Below are 24806 nucleotides of genomic sequence, written 5' to 3' on the forward strand. Positions count from 1 at the left end.
AATTACGTACAAACAAAGAAAGGAAAAAGCTTCAAAGAAGTTGATTTGAAATATGTATCAAACATCATATAGTTAAAGATAACACGATCACGCTACTTTTGGTCTACGTGATGGCCGATGGGCTTTCGAAAAAGAAAACTACGTGATGATTGATGATCTCCTTTGGAGATAGACGTATAAAATGCTCAACCTCGACTACGTTGAATAACATTATTTTCTGCTATAATTAATCGAGGCTCTTATTGTTTATTACTTTTATTTTGATTAGGAAAACTTTTATATGTTTGTACCGAAAAAGAAAGAAGAAAATGAACGAAATTCCTCCAAATTTAAAAATCTCTGGTTTGCACGTAGTGCGCCTCAAAAAATTCCACAGCTAGCGCTTTCTCGAGATTTTATGTTCATAACAACTCCCAAAAGAAAACTGCTATACAATTTACAGAAGAGAGGTGCATTTCAAACTTCCTGCTATTTTAAAACATGTAGCTGCCAAAGCTGGATGACGGTCATACCGATGCAGTTGAAGCCAAGCATTCACTTTCAACCCTTTCCAACCGCCTGAGTGTGCAATAAGCAACTCTTCTCTACTTCAAACAAGACGTTCTCTCTCTCTCTCTTAACCCAGTAGCAAAAACGGTTCTTTAGCTGGTTCCAACTACACCCAATGAAACCATGCAAGACCATCAGACTCTTAATTTCATGCTATAATTAATCGATCGGTTGATCTCTCAGTTAGGCTTCGATTCGAAGCCAGTTATTGGTTTTTAATAGGAAGGTGTATTTTGTATCTTTGACCTAGTGATATTCTCTATAATTAGGAGTCCTAAATTAGGTAGGTGATCATTATTAGGGCCTAATTTTATGCCTTGTAACTTCTATATATACTGTAGCTAACATGCCTTTGAGTCACGGTTTTATAAAATATTGTTTCTTCTATTGAAATTCTCCATCTCAATTTCTTGAGTTTGATCATCATCTCAATTTCTTGGGTTTTATCATGGTATCAGAGTGGTGGTGATCTTCACCACTGATCCGTTCAGAGGGTGTGTGCCCGTTGAAGAAAACGAGTTGTGTGACTCGTAGCAGTGAGGTTTGGTGTGTGCCGAAACACTCATTTAATCCAGCATTTTTTTTATGATTTCATGTCTGAAGCGATGACTGGCAACAACTCATCCGCCTCCTCCAAGATCCTGTCGATCAGTGATCCCACATCTGTGTATTATCTGAGTTCCTTAGATAGTCCTGGTATGCTTCTGAGCCAAATCATTTTTAATGGAGAAAATTATCATGTTTGAAAAAATGCTTTTCAAAGAGCCCTAAGATCTAAAAATAAATTGAGCTTTATTGATGGGACTCTGGACAAAACTAAGGCTGATGATAGTGACAAGAATGCTTGGGATAAATGCAATGCTATGGTTGTTTCATGGATCTTTAATTGTGTTGATAAAAGCATACAAAATACTATAGTTTCTTTTGAAGATGCTAGGGAGTTGTGGACTGAACTTCAACAGAGATATCATCAGGGGCATGGTCCCCGAATATACCAGTTGAAAGGGGAATTAAATGAATTAAGGCAAGGGTCATTAAGTGTCACAGATTGACCCTTGTGAAGGGAATTTGGGATCAGCTGGACCAGTATACTAAAACCGACACTTGTGTGTGTGGATCGACGTGTAGAACGTTGATCCATATGCTGGAAGAAAGGGAGAATGAAAAATTTTATAAATTTTTGATGGGTCTTGATGATCGATACGGTACTGTCAGATCAAATATTATAAGTATGGATCCACTGCCTATACTCACCCGCTGTTTTGCTATGATATTAAGAGAGGAATTGCAATTGAAAGCGAGGCAACGCGAAGATCCAAGGATGCAAGCTGTTGCATTTGCAAGCCAAAGAAAATTAGATCAAAGGAGTCAGGTGGGAGAAGGACAAGATTCTGCTAACCTACTCATGATCTGTGGTCATTGCAAAAGACCTGGACACGACAAATCTCGTTGTTTCGAGATCATTGGGTACCCGGAACATTGGAAAAACCGAAATGGAGGTAAAGCAGGTCGTGGTCGAGGATGAGGCAACGGAAATCGCAGAGGCAGAGGAACGACGACCAATGCAATCCAGGCCAAGCAGGTGCCATTACTAAAGAAGTGGGAGCATCGAGCAATGTCATCTCTCACACAAGCTCAACTTGACCGTTTAATGTCACTGCTAGGTACAGGTGATTCAGAAAACATGATCCATGATGCACTGTCTGGTAAGAAATTTTCCTTGGTCCACTTGTCAAATTGTACAGTGGTGCGTCGCACCATGTTTCTAGTAACCTTAAAGCATTTGAGAATGTTCGAAAAGTTGGAAAGGATGAAAGAGTTGTCATCCCAAATGGAGATTCTTTGAAAGTAAATAAAATAGGGGATATCATGGTTAACAAACATATCAAGTTAAAAGATGTTCTTTATGTTCCGGATTTTAAATGTAATCTGATATCCTCAAGAAAGTTAAGTGAAGATATGTGTTGTGCTATTACTTACTATTTGAATGTTTGTGTGATACAGGACCCCACCCAGCGGACGTTGATTGGACTGGGTGATCTCAATGATGGCCTATACTATTTGCGAAACACACATAGTGCTCATGTGATGGCTGTCAAGAAGAGTAAAGAGAAGCTGTGGCACAAACGTCTAGGACACCCTTCTGACAAAAAATTATCGTATTTATCTGGAGTGTGTGGTTTCAGTTGTAGTAGTAATGGTGTTGAGTGTTGTGATGTATGTCATCGTGCAAAGCATACACAAATTTATTTTCCTTTAAGTGACAATAAAGCTTCTCGTGCATTTGAATTAGTACATTGTGATCTATGAGGCCGGTATCACACTCCATCTTTTTCAGAAGTTCATTATTTCTTAACTATCATGGATGATTTTACACGTACTACGTGGGTGTATCTTTTGCATGATAAATTAGAAACTTAAAAAATTTTCATATCTTTTTGTGTTATGGTTAGGAGACAATTTGGGGTTGATATCAAGGTGGTTCGTAGTGACAATGGAACAGAATTTTTGGGGACTCTCAATGAATTTTTTCTCAGTCAGGGAATTATCCATCAAACTTCTTGTGTTGGGACACCGCAAAAAAAATGGGAGAGTAGAAAGGAAGCACCAACACATCCTCAATGTGGCAAGAGCATTGCATTTCCAGGCTAGTCTACCTTTAAAATTTTGGGGAGAGTGTGTCATGGTAGCAGCTCATCTCATTAACTACACACCATGCAGTGTGCTAGGAGGCCGAAAACCAATTGAAGTCTTGTTTGGAAAAACACCCAAATACTCTCACATTAAAGTATTTGGGTGCCTTGCGTATGCCAAAAGGCAAGGTATTAGAAATGATAAGTTTGGAGAGCGTGCCGAGAAGTGTATTTTCATTGGATTTTCGTATGGGAAGAAGGATGGAAAATGTACAGTTTAGAAAAGGGAGATACTTTTGTGTCCCTAGATGTATATTTTTATGAAGAAGTCTTTCCTTTTAGCAATAATGAGGCACTTAGAGTGGAACAGCTTCCGAGTGAGGGGGAGCATGTGATTGTGGAAGATGAAATCGAGCCGTTTAGGAATGAGAGAAGTCTTGTTGGGATTAATGGCAACCAACATATGGGCGCAAATGAAGAAAGCGTCCACACAGGTGATGTAGAAATAAGTTCGGGTGAGCAACGAGGAGCAGATACGTCTGACCAAGCTGCAGTAAGTACGCCACAAAGAGATGAAAGTGAACAATATATTTTGCAACAAAAGTGACCTCAACAGGAAAGAAAACCCCCTGGGTACTTAAGAGACTATGTGTGTGACGCGTTGTTACCGCCATCCAACGTGAACTCAGTTCGAAAAGCGCCCGCAGGTAAGGCCCATCCTTTAACACACTATATTTGCTATAGTAAGTTTAGTTCAACTCATAAAGCTTTCTTAGCGGCCATCGATTCTCATGATGAACCAACCAGTTATGCATAGGCTGTCAAGGACGAACGATGGATTAAGGCGACAGACAAAGAGATTAAGGCGACGGACAAAGAGATTAAGGCATTGGAAGAAAATAAAACATGGAAATTTGTGAGTTTGCCCCGGGGAAAGAAAGTGGTCGGATGCAAATGGGTCTACAGAATTAAGTACAAATCGGATGGGAGTATTGAACGTTTCAAGGCCATATTAGTTATGCAAGGCTTTACTCAAAAATGGGGAGAGGATTATACAGAGACTTTCACTCTAATAACAAAGCATGTATCTGTTTGTGTCTTTCTGGTAGTGGTAGTGGCAAAAGGATGGGAACTTCATCAAATGGACATGAATAATGCCTTTTTACATGGCGATCTCAAAGAAGAAATTTACATGAAGCTCCCACCGGGTTTTAGTTCCGAGAAACCAAATGCATTATGCAAGTTACAAAAGTCTTTGTACGGCCTAAAACAAGCCTCTAGAAACTGGTTCGCAAAGTTGGCAGCATCCTTGTGTGAGTATGGTTTCAAGCAATCCACTACGGAGAGTACTCTTTTCATATACAGAAAATGAGACATCTTTCTTGGTCTCTTGGTGTACGTTGATGATATTATAGTAGCTGGGAACAATTCAAAAGCGTGTGAAAAATTCAAGGCGTATCTTGATAGTTGTTTCAAGATAAAGGACTTAGGAAATTTGAAATATTTCCTTGGAATAGAAGTGGCTCGATCTACTGCTAGTCTGTTTTTTAATCAATGCAAGTTTGTTTTGGACATTTTGAAAGAAACTGGACTGACTGGGTGCAAACCCGTAGACACCCCAATTGAGCAAAATCATCGTTTGGGGCACGTCAATGGCAGTTTTCATTCTGATCCAAATCAGTATCGAAGGTTAGTGGGGCGACTGTTATACTTGACAATCACGAGACCCGACATCACTTATGCTGCGCATGTGCTTAGTCAATTCATCCAGCAATCCCGAGTTGAGCATTGGGACAGCCTTGTGTGTGTTCTGAAATATCTTAAAGGATGTACAGGGCAAGGTATACTGCTAAGTGGTGAGAATGATATGGTATTGCAAGGATATTGTGATGCAGATTGGGCAAGTTGCCCTTTAACCAGAAAATCTGTAACTGGGTTGTACTTCTAGCTTGGTTTCTCCCCTATACTTTGGAGGAGTAAGAAACAATCCACAGTGTCTAGATCCTCGGCAGAAGCGGAATATAGAACCATGGCTGTGGCTGCTAGTGAAGTGATGTGACTACGGAGGTTATTAAGTGAATTATTAGTGCCGCAATTGGGAGCTACTAGTATTTTCTATGACAATAATGTGGCATTACATATTGCAAACAATCCTGTCTTCCATGAAAGGACTAAACATATTAAAGTGGATTGTCACTTTGTACGTGAAAGGCTGCTTTCTGGAGAATTCTTACCACGTTATCTTCCATCACATTTACAGTTAGCAGATTTATTTACTAAAGGCCTTAGCAAATGCCAATTTCAGTTTCTTCTTTGCAAATTGGGCATTTCGGATCCTCATGCTCCAACTTGAGGGGGAATAATAAGAAGGTGTATTAATAGGAAGGTGTAATTTGTATCTTCGACCTAGTGATATTCTTTATAATTAGGTAGGTGATCACTATTAGGACCTAATTTTATGCCTTATAACTTGTATATATACTATAACTAACATGCCTTTGAATCACAGTTTTATAAAATATTATTTCTTCCATTGAAATTCTCCATCTTAATTTCTTGAGAGATCAATTTCTTGGGTTTTATTAGTTTTGTACATTTTACTCGACTATCGTTGTAATTAAGTTGGTTGAGGGGTAGACGTTAAACCGTGTATCTTAGAGAGGTAAACGTTGATATTGATAAAAGTGCCACTGCCACGTCTGGATTATCTAGAAATATTCCCTTAATTATTACCTTCAGATACTGAATAAAATTGCCTCCTTTGTTGAACTAATCAAACTATGAACCAGCTGAGACCTAGCTAGCTAGCTAGTCATGACAGTTCAGCATCTAAAAACAACCCCCCTCCTTATGATGCTTACTACTTTGTGATGTCAATTTCTTCCAAATCAAACGGCTTGGGTTCCCAATAGGCCGAGGCTAGCTATTACATGCTTGATCATATATATATATATATATAAAAGCAATTCAATTCAAAGTAGTTAAAGTATGCAGTAAGTGACTTACCGGCTTATACATGGTTACGTTGAGATCTGAATTTACATATTTCAACTTCAACTGAAAGAAAACGGCTTTATGTTGTTTGACATTCAAGAAGGATGGCCTTATAATAGGCTTTCATCCTCGTTCTCAGTGCTTCTTTTGTACCTTTCCTTCAATTGTTCTATCAATCTGAAAAAGTTGATTCTGTTCTCTTCACCTCTATCGAGACACACACGAAAAAAAAAAAGGAAAATAGAGTACAAATACACATGGGTGTTGCAACAATGGCGAATCATTTAGATGCTCTTCTCTTTGTTGCCATAGCTGTTGGTTCTTTCATAGCGACCTCCAGTGCTGCTAGCCCCTCTGATATGTCCACTGCCCTTCTCATAAGGGTAGATCAATCGGGAAACGGAGATTTTAAGAAGATACAAGATGCCATTGACGCTGTGCCATCTAACAACTCTAACGTCGTCTTTATCTGGGTCAAGCCAGGAACTTACAGGTTTCTCTCTCTCTCCCTCTCTCTCTCTTGTATACCACCTCTGATCTTATTATTTTATGTTTACTTATAGAGAAAAGATTGTGGTGCCAGCCGATAAACCCTACATAACATTGAGTGGTTCAAATCCGACTACCACTATAGTAACATGGAATGAGAGTGGGGAGATATTCCAGACTCCGACAGTCTCTGTGTTGGCTTCTGATTTCGTGGGACGATATCTCACAATTCAGGTATCCTCTGCAACTCGTGTGTGCACTTAATTTCTTATAATTGTAACAATTAACAATACAATAGTTAATTACTTTGATCAAGATTTTGCAGGGTTTGTTTAATGATTTTTATAACTGTTAATCCAGTCTTTGCACGCACTTGCTTTCATAATAGACAAATAGAATTAAGGAAAGAAGCATAACTTGAACTTCGCCACCGTCTTATTAAGTGGTAAATAGATGTACATAGTCATATTAAACACCTAAAACCTTTCAAACCCTCCACCAAAGCCAGAGTTTCCTAGAAGATGTTTGTTGATAGATTCGTTGGATCCACCGTGGTCTATTAGCGTCTTAGTTTACTGCAAACAACTGGTACGTTGCTTCTCAAGTTACTCGGTTTATCACATTCCTAGAAGAACTAACATGGCTGCATATAAATTGGTTAAATTTGCTATTATTTGTATAAAAGTTAAAACTTGGTCTCAAGTACCTAATTTCCTCCTCAATACTATTGCACAAGAAATGTAAACCCAATTTGTTGATGAATGAATTTGCCCCAAGGGGCCTTGTAAAAAAAAAAAAAAGCTTTCATCGTGACTTTATTCCAAAAGAAAAGATGAAGGATATTTCTCATCTCTATTCATCATCTGCTTAGCTTTATATCTGTAATTGTTAATATTAACACAATTCCTACAATTCAATTAAATGGGTTGAATTGGGAACAAGATCCTCTCACTATATAAGAAATAGAAATAACCAGAAGTACTGTAATTATAATTGTGACATTTTCATCCCACCATAGGTCACCAAAATCATTCTCCTTAATTTCAGACCCAGGAAATCCCGTTCGCATAGTAATTACCTGATTCGGCTGTTTGCTTGGTTCATGGTTTTCAATAACTTCATCTAAAAGAAGCTTAGTTCATGGCGGTATTAGACCTTCCATAAATATCAGTTTCGAAATTAGAGATTGCATGTTTGATGTGTGTTCTATAGGTTTTAGTTATCATGCTAAATTGACAAGGTAGTGTTGGGAAAGAGTAATTATATCCTTATTTTAAAATTTAATAAGATTACTTTTAAATTGTGAAAGTTAATTGGCATGTTTATGAAACCAGATTCAGGTTGTGTTTGGTACCATTCCTGTTTCTAGTTTCTACATAAAATGTTTTCACTTTTGGGTTGACCAATATAAATTTGGGGGAGAGATATTTTTTACCTGAAAAGTTTTGTTTTTTTTGTAATAGATCGAAAGGTTGTATGTTTGATCGATACAATATTGTTGTTTCTATTTCCACACACATGAATTAATTTTTCTAATTGAAGTGACTTATATGCGATGTGAATCTACAAGGCTTTAGAAACAACAATAGTACCAAATACAACTTCAGGTAGAAGGCTAAATTACTTAAAGGTGAGGAAGGTAATAGAACAATGGAGTTTAGGTTAGAGAACTTAGCTTTAAGTAATTAAAAAAGGAGCAGCCCATAAGCTTCCCCATGCATGATCTGGGTATGCTATGCAGCCTTACCCGTGCACATATAGAAAGGATGTTTCCAAGATTTGAATCATGGTCACCCAGGTCGCAAGGAACAATCCAACCGTTACAGCAATTAAGCCCTACTCTCAGACGAGAGAATTTTAAGTAATTGCCTTTAAAAACTCATTTCCTTTTCTTCTATCTTAATGGATGGAAAATACCATCTATATATCGATTTACCCAAACCCAAAGTTGATAGATTTATGTCCATATAGGGAAGTTGATGATTTACTAGTTATTTGCAGAATACACATGGTCCAGGAAGCCAAGCAGTGGCATTGAGGGTGTCAGCGGACCGAGCAGCATTCTATGGGTGCAGGATACTCTCTTATCAAGATACCCTTCTCGATGACACAGGGAGACACTATTACAGCAACTGCTATATCCAAGGCCAAACCGACTTCATATGTGGAAACGCTGCCTCTCTCTTTGAAGTATTGCATTTGTGACCCTTTGATTATTGTACTTCTGTAAAACTTATCAATTCCATTAATTATATTGCTTAATTATTTCTATCATCCCTTATTTGTTTGTTTGTAGAAATGCCATCTGCATTCGCTTGCGGAGGGAAGTGGTGCTATCACAGCACAACGCAGAGAGTCACCGGCCGAAAACACTGGTTTCACTTTCTTGGGTGGCAAGATCACGGGCGTCGGAACTTCTGTCTTAGGTAGGCCATGGGGTGCTTACTCTAGGGTGGTGTTTGCTCTAACATACATGTCAAGTGTGATACTGCCTCAGGGATGGGATGACTGGGGCGACCCAACCAAACAAAGGTATACATATATCTCCTCTGATGCCACAATCTGATCGCATTGACCCAGATTTTGATTGGATTGGGTCGAGAAGATTTAAATATTATAGTCTTAACAAATTCTCGTGTTTGGTGTGTCGACAGTACTGTGTATTATGGGCAACACAAGTGCTACGGAGCAGGGGCCAATATATCAGGAAGAGTTGGATGGTCGCGCAACCTCTCAGACGCAGAAGCCGCACCCTTTCTCACCAAAGACATGATCGGTGGCCGAGGTTGGCTTAGGCCTTTACCAAAACGTTACAACAGGACCTCTCTCGTCATTTCTCAGAGTGTAAATGCAAATAACAAGTAGAGATCTAGCTACAGCTTTCATTTATTTATTAATTTCATGCTATATATTAATTATTCTCTTCTTATATGGATATATATATATTTATATATATATATATGATGTCTATTTAATTTATTTTAATAATTTTTTTTTGTTTGATTTCCTTGATCTCTGCTTAGACAGTCGAGATCAGTCCTCCGACTTATTTACATATATGTGGCTGTATATTATATATCTTTCCACAGTAACAGCTTACAGCTGTATGAAATATAATAATGGTGAACTTGTTGTTTGCCTGTTTGTATGCATTATTTTGATCAGTTCAAATCATCCCCTCACAAGATCCTACAGCACATCCCCTCTGTGTATAGAAACTCTTCTGATGATGATATCATCATTTTTAATATTATCATCGAGAGATATTCCCAATACACGAAGAGGATGTGCTGTGGGACGTTGTAGAGGGCAATTCTGTGGAGGGCTGATTTGATCTCCATTATTTTACCTTTTTCATCATCATCATATGAGCATTTGTCCCAATTATCCTGTTTCACCATTCTTTCCATCTATTCAGTGACATTCTATTACCATAAAGTTCAAATTAAAAATCAATATTAGGTGATGCAATCAGGGTCATAATCCAGGCTCTAAAAAACATTAGACTAGTAATTCAATGTGCAGGTAGTAGTTTTATGGGGAGGGGCTTCTCTTATGCACATTTTCCCATTGAGCAATGGTATAGAATGTTAGGTCCTTGACCTTTTATTGACATAAAGTTAATACTTACCTTGATATCTGTGTAAATCATAAAAGTAGCATAAGGTTGTTTGTTTTTATGCCGGTTCACTGATGCACATCGGTGGAGTCCTGATTTCTGAGGTATGTCTGATTTTTTAATAATCGACTGAACCAAACAATGAGATAATAGGCGTGGATCCCATTTTTTAGCCTGCCTGATTTTTTAATAATTGGCTGAATCAAATAATGAGATACATGGGCGTTTGTTGAAACGCCTATATGAATCTGACATGATACCGTTATTTAAAAAAAACGGCTATGGTTCCAAACATCCCTTATTATTGTAAAAATCAATGTGTTTACAGTGTAGAAGGTAAATTGGCTTGAAAACCAATTAACAGGATTGAAGGTTCTACTTGTCAAGTTGACTTAATGACGGGTTGAACAACCAAATTTCGCATTGCTGACCCACCACTCCTAGGCCAGGCTCCTAGTCCTGCGCCCCATAAGCGCTATAAGCCCCTAGTGCTGTAATCGGATGTGATTTGGGTTTGGATCTAATCACAGGGGCAGAGTTAGGATTTTTTCTTTGAGGGGGCTGAAAAAAAAACCGACTAAACATAGATAGTTGACATTTAAATGAGTATTGTGGGGATTTTCAAAGACTATTATACATCATACAATGAGAGATAGTTTAGATTCCTACGTATCCCTCGTTCATTTCTAATCAAAATGGGGGTAAGTAGGTGGGTCCTATGGAAATACAATAATCTTGTATTTAACTACCATTATAATGGTTATCCAGGTAATCAATACCTCTTCTGTAGGGTGGATAAGTTATTTATCCACGTGTTGAAAATGTCAACACCTTGTTTTTTGCACCTTATCTGGATAATCCTTGGTCAAGTCTATGGAGGCTGATTGCTTGTTATTTCTTGAAGAAGAAGAAGAAGAAGAAGAAGAAGAGGAGGAGGAGGAGGAGGAGGAGAAATCATGGCTGGAGGTGGTGGTGGTGGAGTGCTGCTGCCACCGAAACATGACAAGTTGGTTGATAAAGAAAATTAAATGACATATGAAGGGCATTTATATCCTTTTACATGCTTTAGGATAAAAAAAATATACATTCTATAGAATTGTATATTTGGGGTACCAATAACTCTTTTTAAGGATTTTTTTAAAATCTTTTTAAAAATTAGATAATATAAAACTAACCTTATAAAATAAAAAAACTGAAAAAAAAAATATGCATGGTTCAAAGTATTGATAATCAATACATCCCTTTCAGCATATTGGGGTGTATGGATATTTTGAAACATGAATCCATGTCTAGTATATCATACAAACCGTATAAGATCCTAATTTTAGGTTTTCGTGTCTTTATTGTTTATGAATATATTATACCCTTTTCTTTTTTTGCTCAAGACTTATGCCTCAAAATGCCTTGAGGCTTACGCCGGTCCTATTAGACACAACCGCCTCACCTCCACCTTTAGCTTTTTAAAACCTTGGTATAGGATACTAAGGCTCCATTTGAAAGGAGTACAAATACAAATGTGTAGAGTGCAAAATCTTGTATTTTGTATGTATTTGTATTGTACATATTTGTATTTGTACTCCTTCCAAATTGAGCCTACTATGCAATTTTCATCACTGAAGTTTGATTGAGATTACTAAGGTGGTGTTTGATAAATCTGAAAATTCAGATTTGAAAAATTAAAAAGATATTAAAAGTGTCTGAAATCTGAAAAGAGACATAGATGCTTTCTTACTTTTTAGAGGCTCTGAATCCATAAGTTTACTTATTTTACTATTTTACCCCTAGAACATACTATTTGTAAATGTTGAGTTCAATTTACATTATCTCATAAAAAATAATTTTCAACCTCAAAATAATATTGAAACAATACAAACAATAAATAATAAATTAATAATTAATAAATAAAATTATTAAAATTAAAAAAATAATTAATGACTATAAAAATATTAAAATAATTAATAATTTACACAAATAAAAATTAAAATAATTTTTAAAAATTAATGAAATAATTAAAAATTACTAGTTAGTAAAAATAATTAATAATTAGTAATGTTTAATAAAAAATAATTATTAAATATTAATAATTAATAATTAATAATTAATAAAAAATAAAAATTTATTAATGTTTAATAAAAATATTAGAATAGTTAATAAAAATAATTTATAATTAATAATAATATTATTATTTCTACTCACTGAACCACTACTGCAACTTGCAGTAGTGGTTGTGGTGGCGAGAAGATAGGAGGGAGGGAGGGAGGGAGAGAGAGAGAGAGAGAGTGACAAGGAACTGCTGCCGCTGCAACTTGCAATGACGGTGGTGGGAAGATAGGGGGGAGAGAGAGAGAAGGAACCACCGCCGTTGCAACTTGCAACGGTGGTGACAGGGGGAGAGAGAGAGCAAGAGAGAGAAGTCACCGCCACCGCTACCACTTGCAGCAGCAATGACAGGAAGACAGGGGAGAGAGAGAGAGAGAGAGAGAGAGAGAGAAGGAACCGCTGCCACTGAGGAGGTGGCAGGAATACAGGGGAGAGAAAGAGAGAGAGAGAGAGAGAGAGAGAGAGATAGAGAGATAGAGAGACAGAGAGACAGAGAGAGTGCAGCGGTGGTGGAGCTTCGTTAGGTCACACTGAGGATTCGATTCGAGTTACATAAAGGACAAAACATGTAATATTAAATTTTCTTTGAGGGCATTTATGTCTTTTACGCACCTCTCAAAAAAGATTTCAGATCGATTTTCAGACATAACACCATACGAGTTTGATGTCTGAAAAGCAAGTTTCTCAGACACCAGACTCTAAAAAGTGTTATCAAATGAAGTCTAAGGCTTAGTTTGGAAGGAATACAAATACAAATATGTAGAGTGCAAAACCTTACATTTTGTATTATTTTGTATGTATTTGTACTGTACATATTTGTATTTATACTCTTTCCAAACTGAGCCTAATATGCAATTTGCATCAACGAAGTTTGATTGAGATTATAATCAAATTCTGAATCTATCACTGAACACATGCATGCTTAAAACTAGGAGATCGTTAAGGCTCAGTTTAGAAGGAAACAAATACAAATATATACAATATAAATACATATAAAATAATACAAAATACAAGATTTTGCGCTCTACATATTTATATTTGTACTCTTTCCAAATGGAGCCTTAAAAAGAATTCACGTGGATAAACACCGGAGGGCCCTCTTATCGTTATAACTTGCTAAAAGTAAAATACATAGCACTCAGCCACTTCTGATTTCCTACTCACTAATATGTAATCTCGTCTCTATTAACCCAATTAAAACATGCCATTTGTCCCTACCCCATGTGATAAGTGTTTTAACTTTTGCAACTATTAAGCAAGACAGACATTTAAAAAAACACCTATTTTTTTATGCATAAATTTTTTCATACTATTTTTATGCACAAACTTTTATGTTTGAAAAATAAATATTCCTAGTTACTAATGAAAGACAGTTCTTCCCCTTTATCTCCTCTTTGTGTTATAAACCAATTCACCGGTTGTTGTTCACTGTGTGTCTTGAGTGGAAAAAAGATAAAAGTAGTTGTTGTTTAAACCTAAGACGTGGGCATTAAAGCTATATCTAAAGTATTAATAAAAGAGTGAATAGTCCCATTTTCTAGACTTTTTATTAGACATTTTTTCCCTTTTTCTAAGAAATATATAACGGGCATAAAAAAGGGCATATATGTTCTTTACTCTCACTCTAAAAATTGTCCATTTATAACAGTTAAGAAACTGTCCACTTATAATTGTTCAAAAATTGTTCACTTATAACAAATAAGAAACTACCCACTTATAACTGTTTAAAAATTGTCAATGAATTGTAAATAGTTTTGTCTTTGAGATATTGTTACGTGCAAATGCACGTACATGTTTACTAGTACAAATAAAAACGGGATGGATTTGGAGCGGGGATCATATTTTTCGTCCCTGACCCCAATCCTATTGGGGATAAAAATTTTGGAGAAGTACGGATTTGCCCAATGCAGATTTTTTATTTCCACTGCAGAGCTATAAACATTCAAAAGGTCAACAACTCATACTCTATGCACCAACGCCCGCCCGTGAACTGAACTGGCACCTACCTCGACAGTACTTTAAACCTACAAATTCTGACCCTGAGCTGAGTCAATCTCCCTAAAAATTTTCCTCTATCCCCAATTCCAGATAGGAACGGATTCCTTGTGGGGACCCAATAGGGGTGATCATAGGCTGGGCCAGGCCAGACTTTGCCTTCATAACAACGGGCTTAAGAGTTAAGCCCAGGCCCGACCCAGCCCGCATTATAGGCCTAAAAATATAAGCCCAGGCCCGGCCCTACATGGGAAGATGTTATACGAACAAATTTCCCTAACAACCTAATATATAGTTCTCACTTCAAAGGGGGATGGAGGAGCCATTCCCCTTTACAACACTTTTGAGTATATCGTGTACTGAAGGTTTCTGTTTAAAAATAGTTGTTTTTTATTAAAAAAGTAGCAGGGTTGCAAAAGTTAGAATACTCACATGTGGGCGGGACAGGTGGCATGGCTTCATTGGATTAGTAGAGAGGAGAGTAAATAGTAGTTAGGAGGAAATCCGAGCTGTCAGTCAGCACTCAGCAGGGACACTTTCGTCATTATGTTTTGTCTTTTTCCCCGGTGTCATTCTGTTATCTCCATGGCAGCAGATGTTTGAGTTTCACTGTTTCAGTGGCACACCCAGAAAGGCCAGAAAACCATTCCATAAATCCCAAACTCAAACCAGGACCAGAAAACCCCAGCATATATTCGAACTCTCTACCCAGGAGGCCAGGAAGAATTTTGATTCTTGACAAACAAAACAGCCATGGATCCACACAAAGACAACGCCATGAATGCTTAGAAGTAACTCCATTTATTTTATTCTCTTGTAAACAAATCCGTATTTTCTACTGCACATCTCCAACATTAAAAAACAATGAAGTTGTTTATATTTGAGAAAGATAGGGAGCATAATCTGCATCTACTGTTCCTTTTCCTTAACGGTAAAGCTCAGCTTTGTGTTAGGTTGGCCTTACGTATCTCTCTCTCTCTTGCTCAAATAACTAATTAATATATTTTGCAGTCGATGCTCAATCTCAGGCTTTCCGGCCTGCTTCTTCTTTCAAGTTGAAGCCTGAGCATCTACCTCAATACCCTTTGAAGGTCTCCATCAATATTTGGTTCCAACCTTTGGCGTGCAAGCACTTCACATCCCTTACCTAACCGGCTCTGCACATCTCCTGCCCTCATTTCTCCTTATAACAAACTGATAGCCTACCCTAACCAGCTAACCTCCTCCTATATATATTACCTATATATAAGCATTGTAGGCCAGCATTACCTTCAATTCATCTCATTCACACTCACCTCACTTTGGGTCGACCTAAAGATTGCAGAAAATAATTAGAAGATGGTGAGACCAGGCGCTTTCTGCTGCAAATGGCTCTTTCTATTCTTCATCTTTGTTGGCTACATTTCTCTTCCCACAAAAGCTGCTGTGAAGAAGTACCAGTTTGATGTAAGTGGTTAATTTTCACTCTTAGTTCTATTTGTATGAATTATGCTTTGATTGCGTTTTAATTCCTACTTCTTTCAGGTTCAAGTGAAGAATGTGAGCAGACTATGCCATGCCAAACCCATTGTAACTGTAAATGGGATGTTTCCAGGACCTACCATTTATGCAAGGGAAGGCGATCGAGTGATCGTCAATGTTTCCAACTATGCCCAATATAACATGTCTATTCATTGGTAGGAAATACCTACATAATCTAGACTTGTATGTATATATATGCTGATCATTATTATTATGTCAATGGGATACAGACTTATGGTCTGTCTTCTGCAGGCATGGATTGAAGCAGTTCCGGAATGGTTGGGCGGATGGCCCAGCTTATATAACACAGTGTCCCATCCAAACGGGGCACAGCTACGTTTATGATTTCAATGTTACTGGTCAAAGAGGAACTCTATGGTGGCATGCACATATCCTTTGGTTAAGGGCTACTGTTTATGGTGCTATTGTCATCATGCCAAAAGAAGGAACTCCGTTTCCATTCCCACAGCCTTACAGCGAAGTTAATTTACTCTTAGGTTAGTAACGATCGACAGTCTTAATTAATTAATTAATTAATGAAGACCCTGCATCGATCGTGCCTTCCTTAATTACCATGACCTTACTGACGTTCTTGTTGTGCAGGAGAATGGTGGAACACCGACGTCGAAGAGGCAGTAAAACAAGGCAACAAATTAGGCTTGCCGCCGGTAGCATCAGACGCTCATACCATCAATGGAAAGCCAGGGCCTCTTTTCCCATGTTCTGAGAAACGTAAGAAATAAAATTAATTAATTCTACTTGATCGATCGCTCCCTCTTCCTTTATTACTTATGTTTTCATATTTGTATTCTCGATATATAGATACCTTTGCAATGGAGGTTGAACAGGGAAAGACCTATCTCTTGAGAATCATCAACGCTGCACTCAACGACGAGCTTTTCTTTGCAATAGCTGGTCACAACATGACAGTGGTGGAGATTGATGCAGTTTATACCAAACCATTCAGCACTGAGGCCTTACTAATTGCACCAGGCCAGACCACAAATGTTCTCGTTCAAGCCAACCAGGTTCCAAGCAGATACTTTATGGCTGCTAGGCCTTTCATGGACGTCCCACTTCCCATCGACAACAAAACCGTCACAGCTATACTGCAATACAAAGGCATCCCAAACACTCTTCTCCCAGTTCTTCCTCATTTGCCTGCACCAAATGACACCTCATTCGCATTGAACTACACCCACAAGCTTAGGAGCTTAAACACTCCTCAATTCCCCGCCAATGTCCCTCTCAACGTTGATCGGCATCTTTTCTACACAATCGGTTTGGGAGTAAATCCATGCCCCAGTTGCGTGAATGGAACACACTTGACTGCTTCTTTGAACAACATTACTTTTGTACTGCCCCAAGTTGGGATTCTTCAAGCTCATTATTTCAATATCAAGGGAGTGTTCAGCACAGATTTCCCCGACCGTCCTCCCGCTCCTTTCAATTACACAGGTGCACCACTTACAGCCAACCTCAGAACTTCTTTGGGAACCAGGCTCAGTAAGATTGCCTACAATTCAACTGTGGAATTAGTACTTCAGGACACCAATCTTCTCAGTGTCGAGTCCCATCCTTTCCACCTTCACGGTTACAATTTCTTTGTTGTTGGAACGGGAATTGGGAATTACGATCCTGCAAAAGACCCAGCCAATTTTAACTTGGTAGATCCCCCAGAGAGGAATACAGTTGGAGTTCCCACAGGAGGTTGGACTGCTATTAGATTCAGAGCTGATAACCCAGGTACGTGCATTTATCGAACAGACTACTTAACCTTAAGCAGTTTTAGTTCAGAATGTTCATTTATGCATGCAAACAAACATGCGCTGAAAGGAAGCCATATTGACTGGATTTTCAGACCGTTAATTAATCCATGCACTTTTTTTTGGCTAGGTGTTTGGTTCATGCACTGTCATTTGGAACTCCATACTGGTTGGGGTTTGAAGATGGCATTCGTTGTAGAGGATGGACCAGGGCCCGATCAGTCCATTCTTCCTCCGCCAAAGAATTTGCCCCCTTGTTAGATGTTTGGGAAAATGTGAATAGCACTAACAACGAAGGATCTGTTCGTGCAAGGCTTCAGTGTTTTTATCTCCTGGAAGTTGCAGGAGATTCATGTGGAGGATGATAAGTGAATTTGGACAAAATAAGTATAGAAAAGGGGTGGAGGTCTGTTTGATCATTTGATATTGTTTTGAGCGGTCTACATTAAAGACCGCATGTATAATCAATTGAAGTGTGGAAATATGGATTCTTGTGTTCTTTGCCCATTATTCATATATTCTATTCTGATATATATGTATAATAAATATTAATTCAAGGTGCCAAATGGTTCCGTTTCTGATATATATGTTTAACAAATATTCAAGGTGCCAAATGGCAACTTCCCTTCGGTGGTGATGAGTGGCGAATTGGCCTTCCAGTAACGTGACGACACGTGGCACCTTAAAACAATTGGACGACATCTTAACACCACATAAGTAAACCTCAAGAGCACCTCAGACACCTCGCACCCGCCTAATGACCTCGGCAAACCAAACTACGAATGGCCCAGCAAGACACCAAGTCGGCTTGAGAGGTGACCTGCTTCCACCGACTTGGCTCGAGTTCAGCTTGCGACCTGCCTGACGTGCTAGGTGACCTCCTCGTTCAGCGAGTTATCATCTCCAACTTCCCTGGGATTACGATGCCACGTCAGAAGAGCCATTTATCACCCCGCCTGCTTCGGCCACAATTGGATAGATACTACCTGCTTACGCAAAGTCCCTCTCTGGGCATGGAACCACCTCCGAACCAGATAGGCTAGAGATTTTGGACGCGCTTCATGAGCCTCACGGCAGCTAGCCTATATAAAGGAATCTCCATTCACAAAAAATGTAGGCACGATTTAGCTCTCTAAGTGCTCCAGTTTTCTTACTTTCTTGGAAATGCTTATTAGTTTGATGACTTAAGCATGGGAGTGCCCACCTTGGGTCAAGCAACCCGGACGCTTTAATCAACTTTTTCTTGCAGCTCAGCAAGGCGACCTACTTAACCTGGCATCCAAGTTGTATGTCAATAGGGAGCATCAGTTCGTGCACCATCAATTAGCACATTTGTGGGAAATGCTACACAAAAGCCATACTCTTACACTTCCTTTCCAAGTACATCTTCAATGGCATTTTCGAGCAACACTCTAGTCAACAACCCTGTTAACAACAACAACTTGGTCATAGGGGGTAGGATCAACCCGTAGTGCACCCTGAGATCCCCTCTATGACGATTGGGCAGTTTACCATGCCCTTAACCCTACCAGGTGTCCCCATCATGCAGAATCCCAACTTTCCTCTGCCCAACAACAACAATAGTGGCAGCAATACCAGCGAGATTAGGCTACTGGGGAAAATGCTGGCCAGAACCAGAACTAGTAGCTCGACGACCAGAATCAGAACTCAGTGCTTGACCCACCTCGTCGCTTCGATGACTAGAACTAAGTCCCAGTTGAGGAATTGAGTCGGGCCACAGCCCCAATCAAGAACAAAGCCACTAGCTCGACTGAAGGGTCCCGAAGAAGGTGTCACAAATGTGCACACCACAACATAGGAAGGAGTCACCTCGTTGCGAATGACAACGAGAAGGCAAAAATGAAAGAGGTAGAAAATGAGGTGAGTCAGATCGGCACCTCGTTAGCACAATTGATGTCCCAAACTTCACAATTGGTTGTTGAGATCCTCATGGCCCCACAACCAAAAGACTTCAAGGCCCCTAGTCTGGAATCCTATGATGGGATGACCAACCTGGTAAACCACCTTGACAACTTCCAAGCCCTGATGCAGCTACATGGAGCAAATGATGTGAGCCTTTTCATGACCTTCCCAACCACCTTCTGAGGCACAACTCGGATGTGATATTCGAGGCTAGCCTCAGGCTCCATTAAAAGTTGGAACCAGTTCGCCGACCTGTTCACTATGCACTCCACCACAAGTAAGCGATGCCCGAAGTCTGCAACCTGCCAACACAATGTCATCTAGGGACCTGATGAGAAGCTCCAATACTACAACAAACAATACATTCAACCTGGAGCAACTTCAAATTCCCAACCTCGACCCAACCATCCGACTCACTGTAGCGGTCAACGGCGTCTAACATCCTAACTTGCGCTGGTAGGTCAAGTTGAACCCTCCTGCCTCTATGGAGGAGTTCCTCAACCAAGCAGTCAAGTTTATGAAGGCCGAGGAAGCACTTGGATCCCGATTGGAGTTGAGCGGCAAATGGAAGAAGTCAGAAAACGAGTTGGGAGCAGTAGGTCATCGCAAAAAAGAAGCGGGTGGCCGAACAGAAGTAGTAGATCCTCGAGTCAATGTTCTCACACCCCTCCCGTCCAGAACCATACCATAACTATAGCACGTTGAATGTGAAGAGGGGAGAAATTATAATGCAGATCAAGACAATTGAGTATGTTAACTGCCAAGGTTACTTGAAACAGTTCATTAAGTAAGAGGACCAAAGCCGACTTGTCGACCAGCCAAGAAAAGCACCACAATCGAGTAGGGACCAGCCTCTCCTCTCCCCCAAGATCCACCACTAGTAGAGTTCGTGGCGTTATTAACATGACCACGGGTGGGTCCATAGTGATAGGATGCAACACCTCAATGAGAAAGAACTCTATTCGGGAGATCGATCATGAGGATGAGAACCTATCAAAGCATCCTCATATGGAGGAAGTGATTTACTTCACCGAGGATGAAACTTTCAAGATCCAATATCCGCACGACGACGCCCTCATAGTCAAGTTAGTCATAAACAACTTCGCAATAAAGTGGATTTTGGTTGACTCCAGAAGCTTGACCGATATCATCTTCTTGGAGGCATTTGAGCGAATGGAGCTTGAGTGGAAGGACCTGTAGTTGGCCGACGTCCCTCTAGTTGACTTTAGCGGAGAAGTGGTCCGACCCCTAAGATGGGTGAGAGTGCTAGTACCGGGATCGACACCGAATTCAGTATGCTTCGATCATGACTTTCCAATGGTCATGGTCCCCTCGCCCTACAATGCCATTTTGGACTGACCTATCTTGCACACCCTCTGAGAGGTAGTGTCGACCTACTATTTGTCGATGAAGTTTTCAATAGACCATGGAGTAAGAGTGGTGCAAGGTGATAAGCTTGTGTATTGCAAGTGCTACATGGCCGCACTAAAGGGCAAAGGAAAGCAGGCCATCAACATTGACTTGGAGCCACCTTCGGAGAACGATGATGAGAAAGCTCGCTTCATAGAGGACCCTATCCTAGTGCTGATCTCAGATACTGACCCCAAGAAAATGGTACAGATTAGAGCTTGCCTCAAAAAACCACTACACTCTAACCTAGCAAGTTTTTTTAATTAAAAACATAGATGTTTTTTCTTAGTCGGTAGTAGAAATGCCTAGCATAGACCCTTCTGTCATAACTCATAGGTTAAATGTTGACCATCTAATTAAACTAGTTCGATAGAGGAAGAGGAACCTCACCCAAGAGCGGTAGAGGATAGTAGACGAAGAGGTAGAGAAACTCCTCGTAGTAGACTTTGTTAGAGAGGTCCAATACCCGAGCTAGATTACCAACCCAGTGCTCATGGAGAAAGCCAACATCAAGTGGCGCATGTGCGTCGACTACACTGACCTCAACCGAGTCTACCCAAATGACAACTTCCCACTCCCTTTGATTGACTGCCTAGTAGATGCAACCTCGGGGTTCAAGTTGTTGAGCTTCATGAATACCTATTCTAATTACAACCAAATCCAAATGAATCCATCCGACTAGGAGAAGATGACATTTGTAACTGAAACATGCCTTTATTGTTATAAAGTGATGGCCCTTTGGCTTGAAAAACATAGGGGTGACCTACTAGCATCTTGTAAATGAAATATTTTTTGAGTTAATTGGCAATAAATTTGAAGTGTACGTTGATGATATGGTTATCAAAACTCAATTTTCGTACTCTTTGATTTTCAACCTAAACAGTGTTTTTAACATTCTTATAAAATACAACATGAAGCTCAACCAAAACAAGTGTGTCTTCAGGATCATGTTGGGAAAGTTCCTCGGGTACATAGTGAACCAACGTAGCATCGAATCCAACTCGGATAAAATTCAGGTCGTCCTATATATGACACCCCCTAGGTCAATTAAAAAAGTTCAAAGGTTAACAAGTCGGATAGCCACCCTAAAACGGTTTATGTCAAAGTCGGCTAGGCAATGCCTTCCGTTCTTCAAGGCCATAAAAAAGAACCAAGACTTTGAGTGGACTAAAGAGTGCCAACTCGCGTTTGATGAGATCAAGAGGTATCTCAGTTTGGCACCTTTGTTAACTAGATCGGAACCTGGGGATGAGTTCAAACTCTACCTTTCTATGAGTAACGAGGTAGTCAGATCAGTCCTAATCTGCAAGGTGGACAAAGTGCAGTGACCTGTCTCCTACGTAAGTAACGTAATACACCCGGCAGAGACTACGTGCCCAAACATTGAAAAGCTGGCCTTCTCGTTGGTGCTAGCAGCCTATAAGTTGTGTCCTTACTTTCAAGTCCATACCGTTGTAGTCTTAATCGATCAATCCCTGAGGCAAGTCCTCCAAAAGCCTAAGCTCTCAAGTAGGCTAACAAAATGGGAAATTCGAGCTCAATGAGTATGACATCCGGTTCGATCTACACCTAGAGATCAAGGCATAGGTCCCGGTTGACTTCGTTGTCGATTACATGTTCAGCATGTCGACCCCTGAAGTTGTCGAGCCCGTGACCACCTTAGAGGCGTTAACTAGTGAGGCACCTGACTTGACTTGGGACGAGGAGCCCTGGATCCTCTACATGGATGGCTTGTCCAACTAGCGTGGAATTGGAGCATGGGTTGATCCTCTATGGACCTAGCGATGTCAAGCTAGAGTACGTTCTCTAGTTCGCGTTCTGAACATCAAACAATGAAGTTGAGTATGAGGTGTTGATAACTGTGATATCATTGGCTAAGGAGGTTGGTGCGAAACAAGTGAATGGGTAGTATAAAGCTCGGGAACCCACTATGTCCGAGAACACCGAAGCCAATGCGCTCTTTGAAGTTGGCCAGTGCAACAAGTACTACAAAGAGAGCGGTTTACATTAAAGACTTGTCACGACCTAGCATAGAAAGGGTGGTAGAAGAGGTCACTCCTGTTTTGGCTATAGAGTCGAGTTGGATGGATTCGCTTGTTGACTACCTACACCATGGAACACTACCTGCATAGCACAATGCAACTCAGAGGGTAGAGCAACAGTCAGGTCGCTATGTAATCATTGGTAAACAACTATATCGCAAGTCGTTCACACTCCCCTACCTGCACTGCATGCTCTTGACTAAAGCAAATCAGGTGCAACGAAAAATCCATGAAGATCTCTGTGGATGACACTTGGGGGCAAGGTGCTCACCCAAAAAGCACTACGACAAGGCTAGTATTGGTCTGCAATGAAGGTGGGCACACTAAAATTAGTTCAGAAGTGCGAAAAGTTCCAACGGCATGCTAACATATCACATTAGCCCGCTGCCGACCTAAGGTACCTTAGCAGTTTATGGCCATTTGCACAGTGGGGGATAGATATCCTCAGTACCTTCCCACCTGCGACCAAGCAGAGAAGGTTCTTGGTCATCGCAGTTGACCACTTTATGAAGTGTGTGGAAGCTGAGCCGTTGATATCCATCACAACTCGGAACATGTAGAACCTTTTCTAGAAGAGCAATGTCTACATTTTTAGACTCCCCAAGGTGTTGATATTGGACAATGGGAATAGTTTGAAGACGTAAAATTTCAGAATTGGTGTATCGAGATGGGAATCCAACAAAATTTTACTACAATGGCTCACCCCTCAAGCGAGCGGTCAGGCCGAAGTGAAGAACAAGGCGATACTCCGCAAACTCAAAGCTCGGCTCTCCTGAGCTAAGGGCTTGTGAATGGACTTATTGCCCAATGTCCTTTAGGCTTACCGAATTACAATCAGACGGTGACTAGTGAAACTCCCTTTACCCTAATGTACGGGGTTGAGGTTGCCATCCCAACTGAGATCGAGGTACCAACCTTGCAGTTTGAGACGTAAGATGAGGAGGCTAATGAGAATGAGTCGCGGACCAACCTCGACATGGTAGAAGAAGTTCGTGACTTAGCCTATATCCAAACTGCAGCTTACCATCAACGAGTAGCTCGGTAGTATAATGCTCGAGTTAAGAGATGCCAATTTCGATTTGGCGACCTAGTACTCAAGAAGGTTCTAGTACCTGAGCCTGGCATGGGAAAGCTAGGTTCGAACTAGGAAGGCCCCTGCAGAGTTCTAAAGGTGATTTGTGAGGGTGCGTACGAGCTCGAAACATTGGAGGGGAGGCAGGTACACTATGTGTGGAATGTCAACAACTTAAGGAGATATTATCTATGAAGAGTTCAGAAGTTTCAAGCTGCGTTTGCACAGACTACAAATTTCACCAAATATAAAAATGAGACCACTCGCCCTAGCAACCTAGTTTAGCCAATCTACGCTATGAGCACCTCGGCTAAGTTATACACAAGGGGAAGCTAAGCTGCTTTCAGCCCTAAAGCCCCCTATGCCACCGAACTTGGAAAATGTTGGTAGCTCGGTGGTATTTCAACTTAGCTGAAAGGATAGATAGTTCGACAACTTGAACATATAGCTCAACAGCGTTTCGACTTAGCCAATATTGCAAGTCCAGTCATTTCAAGTCCCTGACATAAGTGCGCTTCGACAATCCTAGATTGTGTTTTCATACTTAATCTATTTTTTAGTAGTGAATAATAAAGGGTACGAAAGAAGGCACAAAGTGTATAGGAGAAATCGATTCATTTAAAAACAAAGGGGGTAGAACATATAATAAAAAAAGAGTCAAGAGCACACAAGCGTCAAAAATGATGATTTAGA

At 40.0% G+C, this 24806-nt stretch overlaps 2 protein-coding genes across 2 annotated transcripts; both read left to right on the plus strand.

Annotated features, from left to right (window-relative positions):
- The first annotated feature begins 6433 nt into the window (after positions 1–6433).
- On the plus strand, positions 6434–9772 carry LOC109114976 (putative pectinesterase 11). Its single transcript, XM_019198514.2, has 5 exons — positions 6434–6669; positions 6740–6899; positions 8667–8855; positions 8962–9197; positions 9320–9772. Exons 1-5 carry the CDS (start codon positions 6434–6436, stop codon positions 9528–9530), a joined length of 1032 nt encoding a protein of 343 aa, XP_019054059.1. The 3' UTR covers positions 9531–9772.
- A 5862-nt stretch (positions 9773–15634) lies between these two features.
- On the plus strand, positions 15635–18148 carry LOC104601843 (laccase-11-like). Its single transcript, XM_019198507.2, has 6 exons — positions 15635–15825; positions 15904–16055; positions 16153–16397; positions 16504–16632; positions 16723–17646; positions 17797–18148. Exons 1-6 carry the CDS (start codon positions 15718–15720, stop codon positions 17925–17927), a joined length of 1689 nt encoding a protein of 562 aa, XP_019054052.1. The 5' UTR covers positions 15635–15717; the 3' UTR covers positions 17928–18148.
- The last annotated feature ends 6658 nt before the right edge of the window (positions 18149–24806 follow it).

This window comes from Nelumbo nucifera, chromosome 1, assembly GCF_055504915.1.
Source record: "Nelumbo nucifera cultivar China Antique chromosome 1, China Antique-T2T, whole genome shotgun sequence".
NCBI lineage: Eukaryota > Viridiplantae > Streptophyta > Magnoliopsida > Proteales > Nelumbonaceae > Nelumbo > Nelumbo nucifera.

What these genes read in the sequence shown, in the direction of transcription:
- LOC109114976 (XM_019198514.2), top strand. Translation starts at nt 6,434, where the DNA reads ATGGGTGTTGCAACAATGGCGAATCATTTAGATGCTCTTCTCTTTGTT. An exon ending in GTCAAGCCAGGAACTTACAG is followed by an intron (nt 6,670 to 6,739) that starts GTTTCTCTCTCT and finishes GTTTACTTATAG; the next exon opens with AGAAAAGATTGTGGTGCCAG. An exon ending in ACGCTGCCTCTCTCTTTGAA is followed by an intron (nt 8,856 to 8,961) that starts GTATTGCATTTG and finishes GTTTGTTTGTAG; the next exon opens with AAATGCCATCTGCATTCGCT.
- LOC104601843 (XM_019198507.2), top strand. Translation starts at nt 15,718, where the DNA reads ATGGTGAGACCAGGCGCTTTCTGCTGCAAATGGCTCTTTCTATTCTTC. An exon ending in TATAACATGTCTATTCATTG is followed by an intron (nt 16,056 to 16,152) that starts GTAGGAAATACC and finishes TGTCTTCTGCAG; the next exon opens with GCATGGATTGAAGCAGTTCC. An exon ending in CGAAGTTAATTTACTCTTAG is followed by an intron (nt 16,398 to 16,503) that starts GTTAGTAACGAT and finishes CTTGTTGTGCAG; the next exon opens with GAGAATGGTGGAACACCGAC.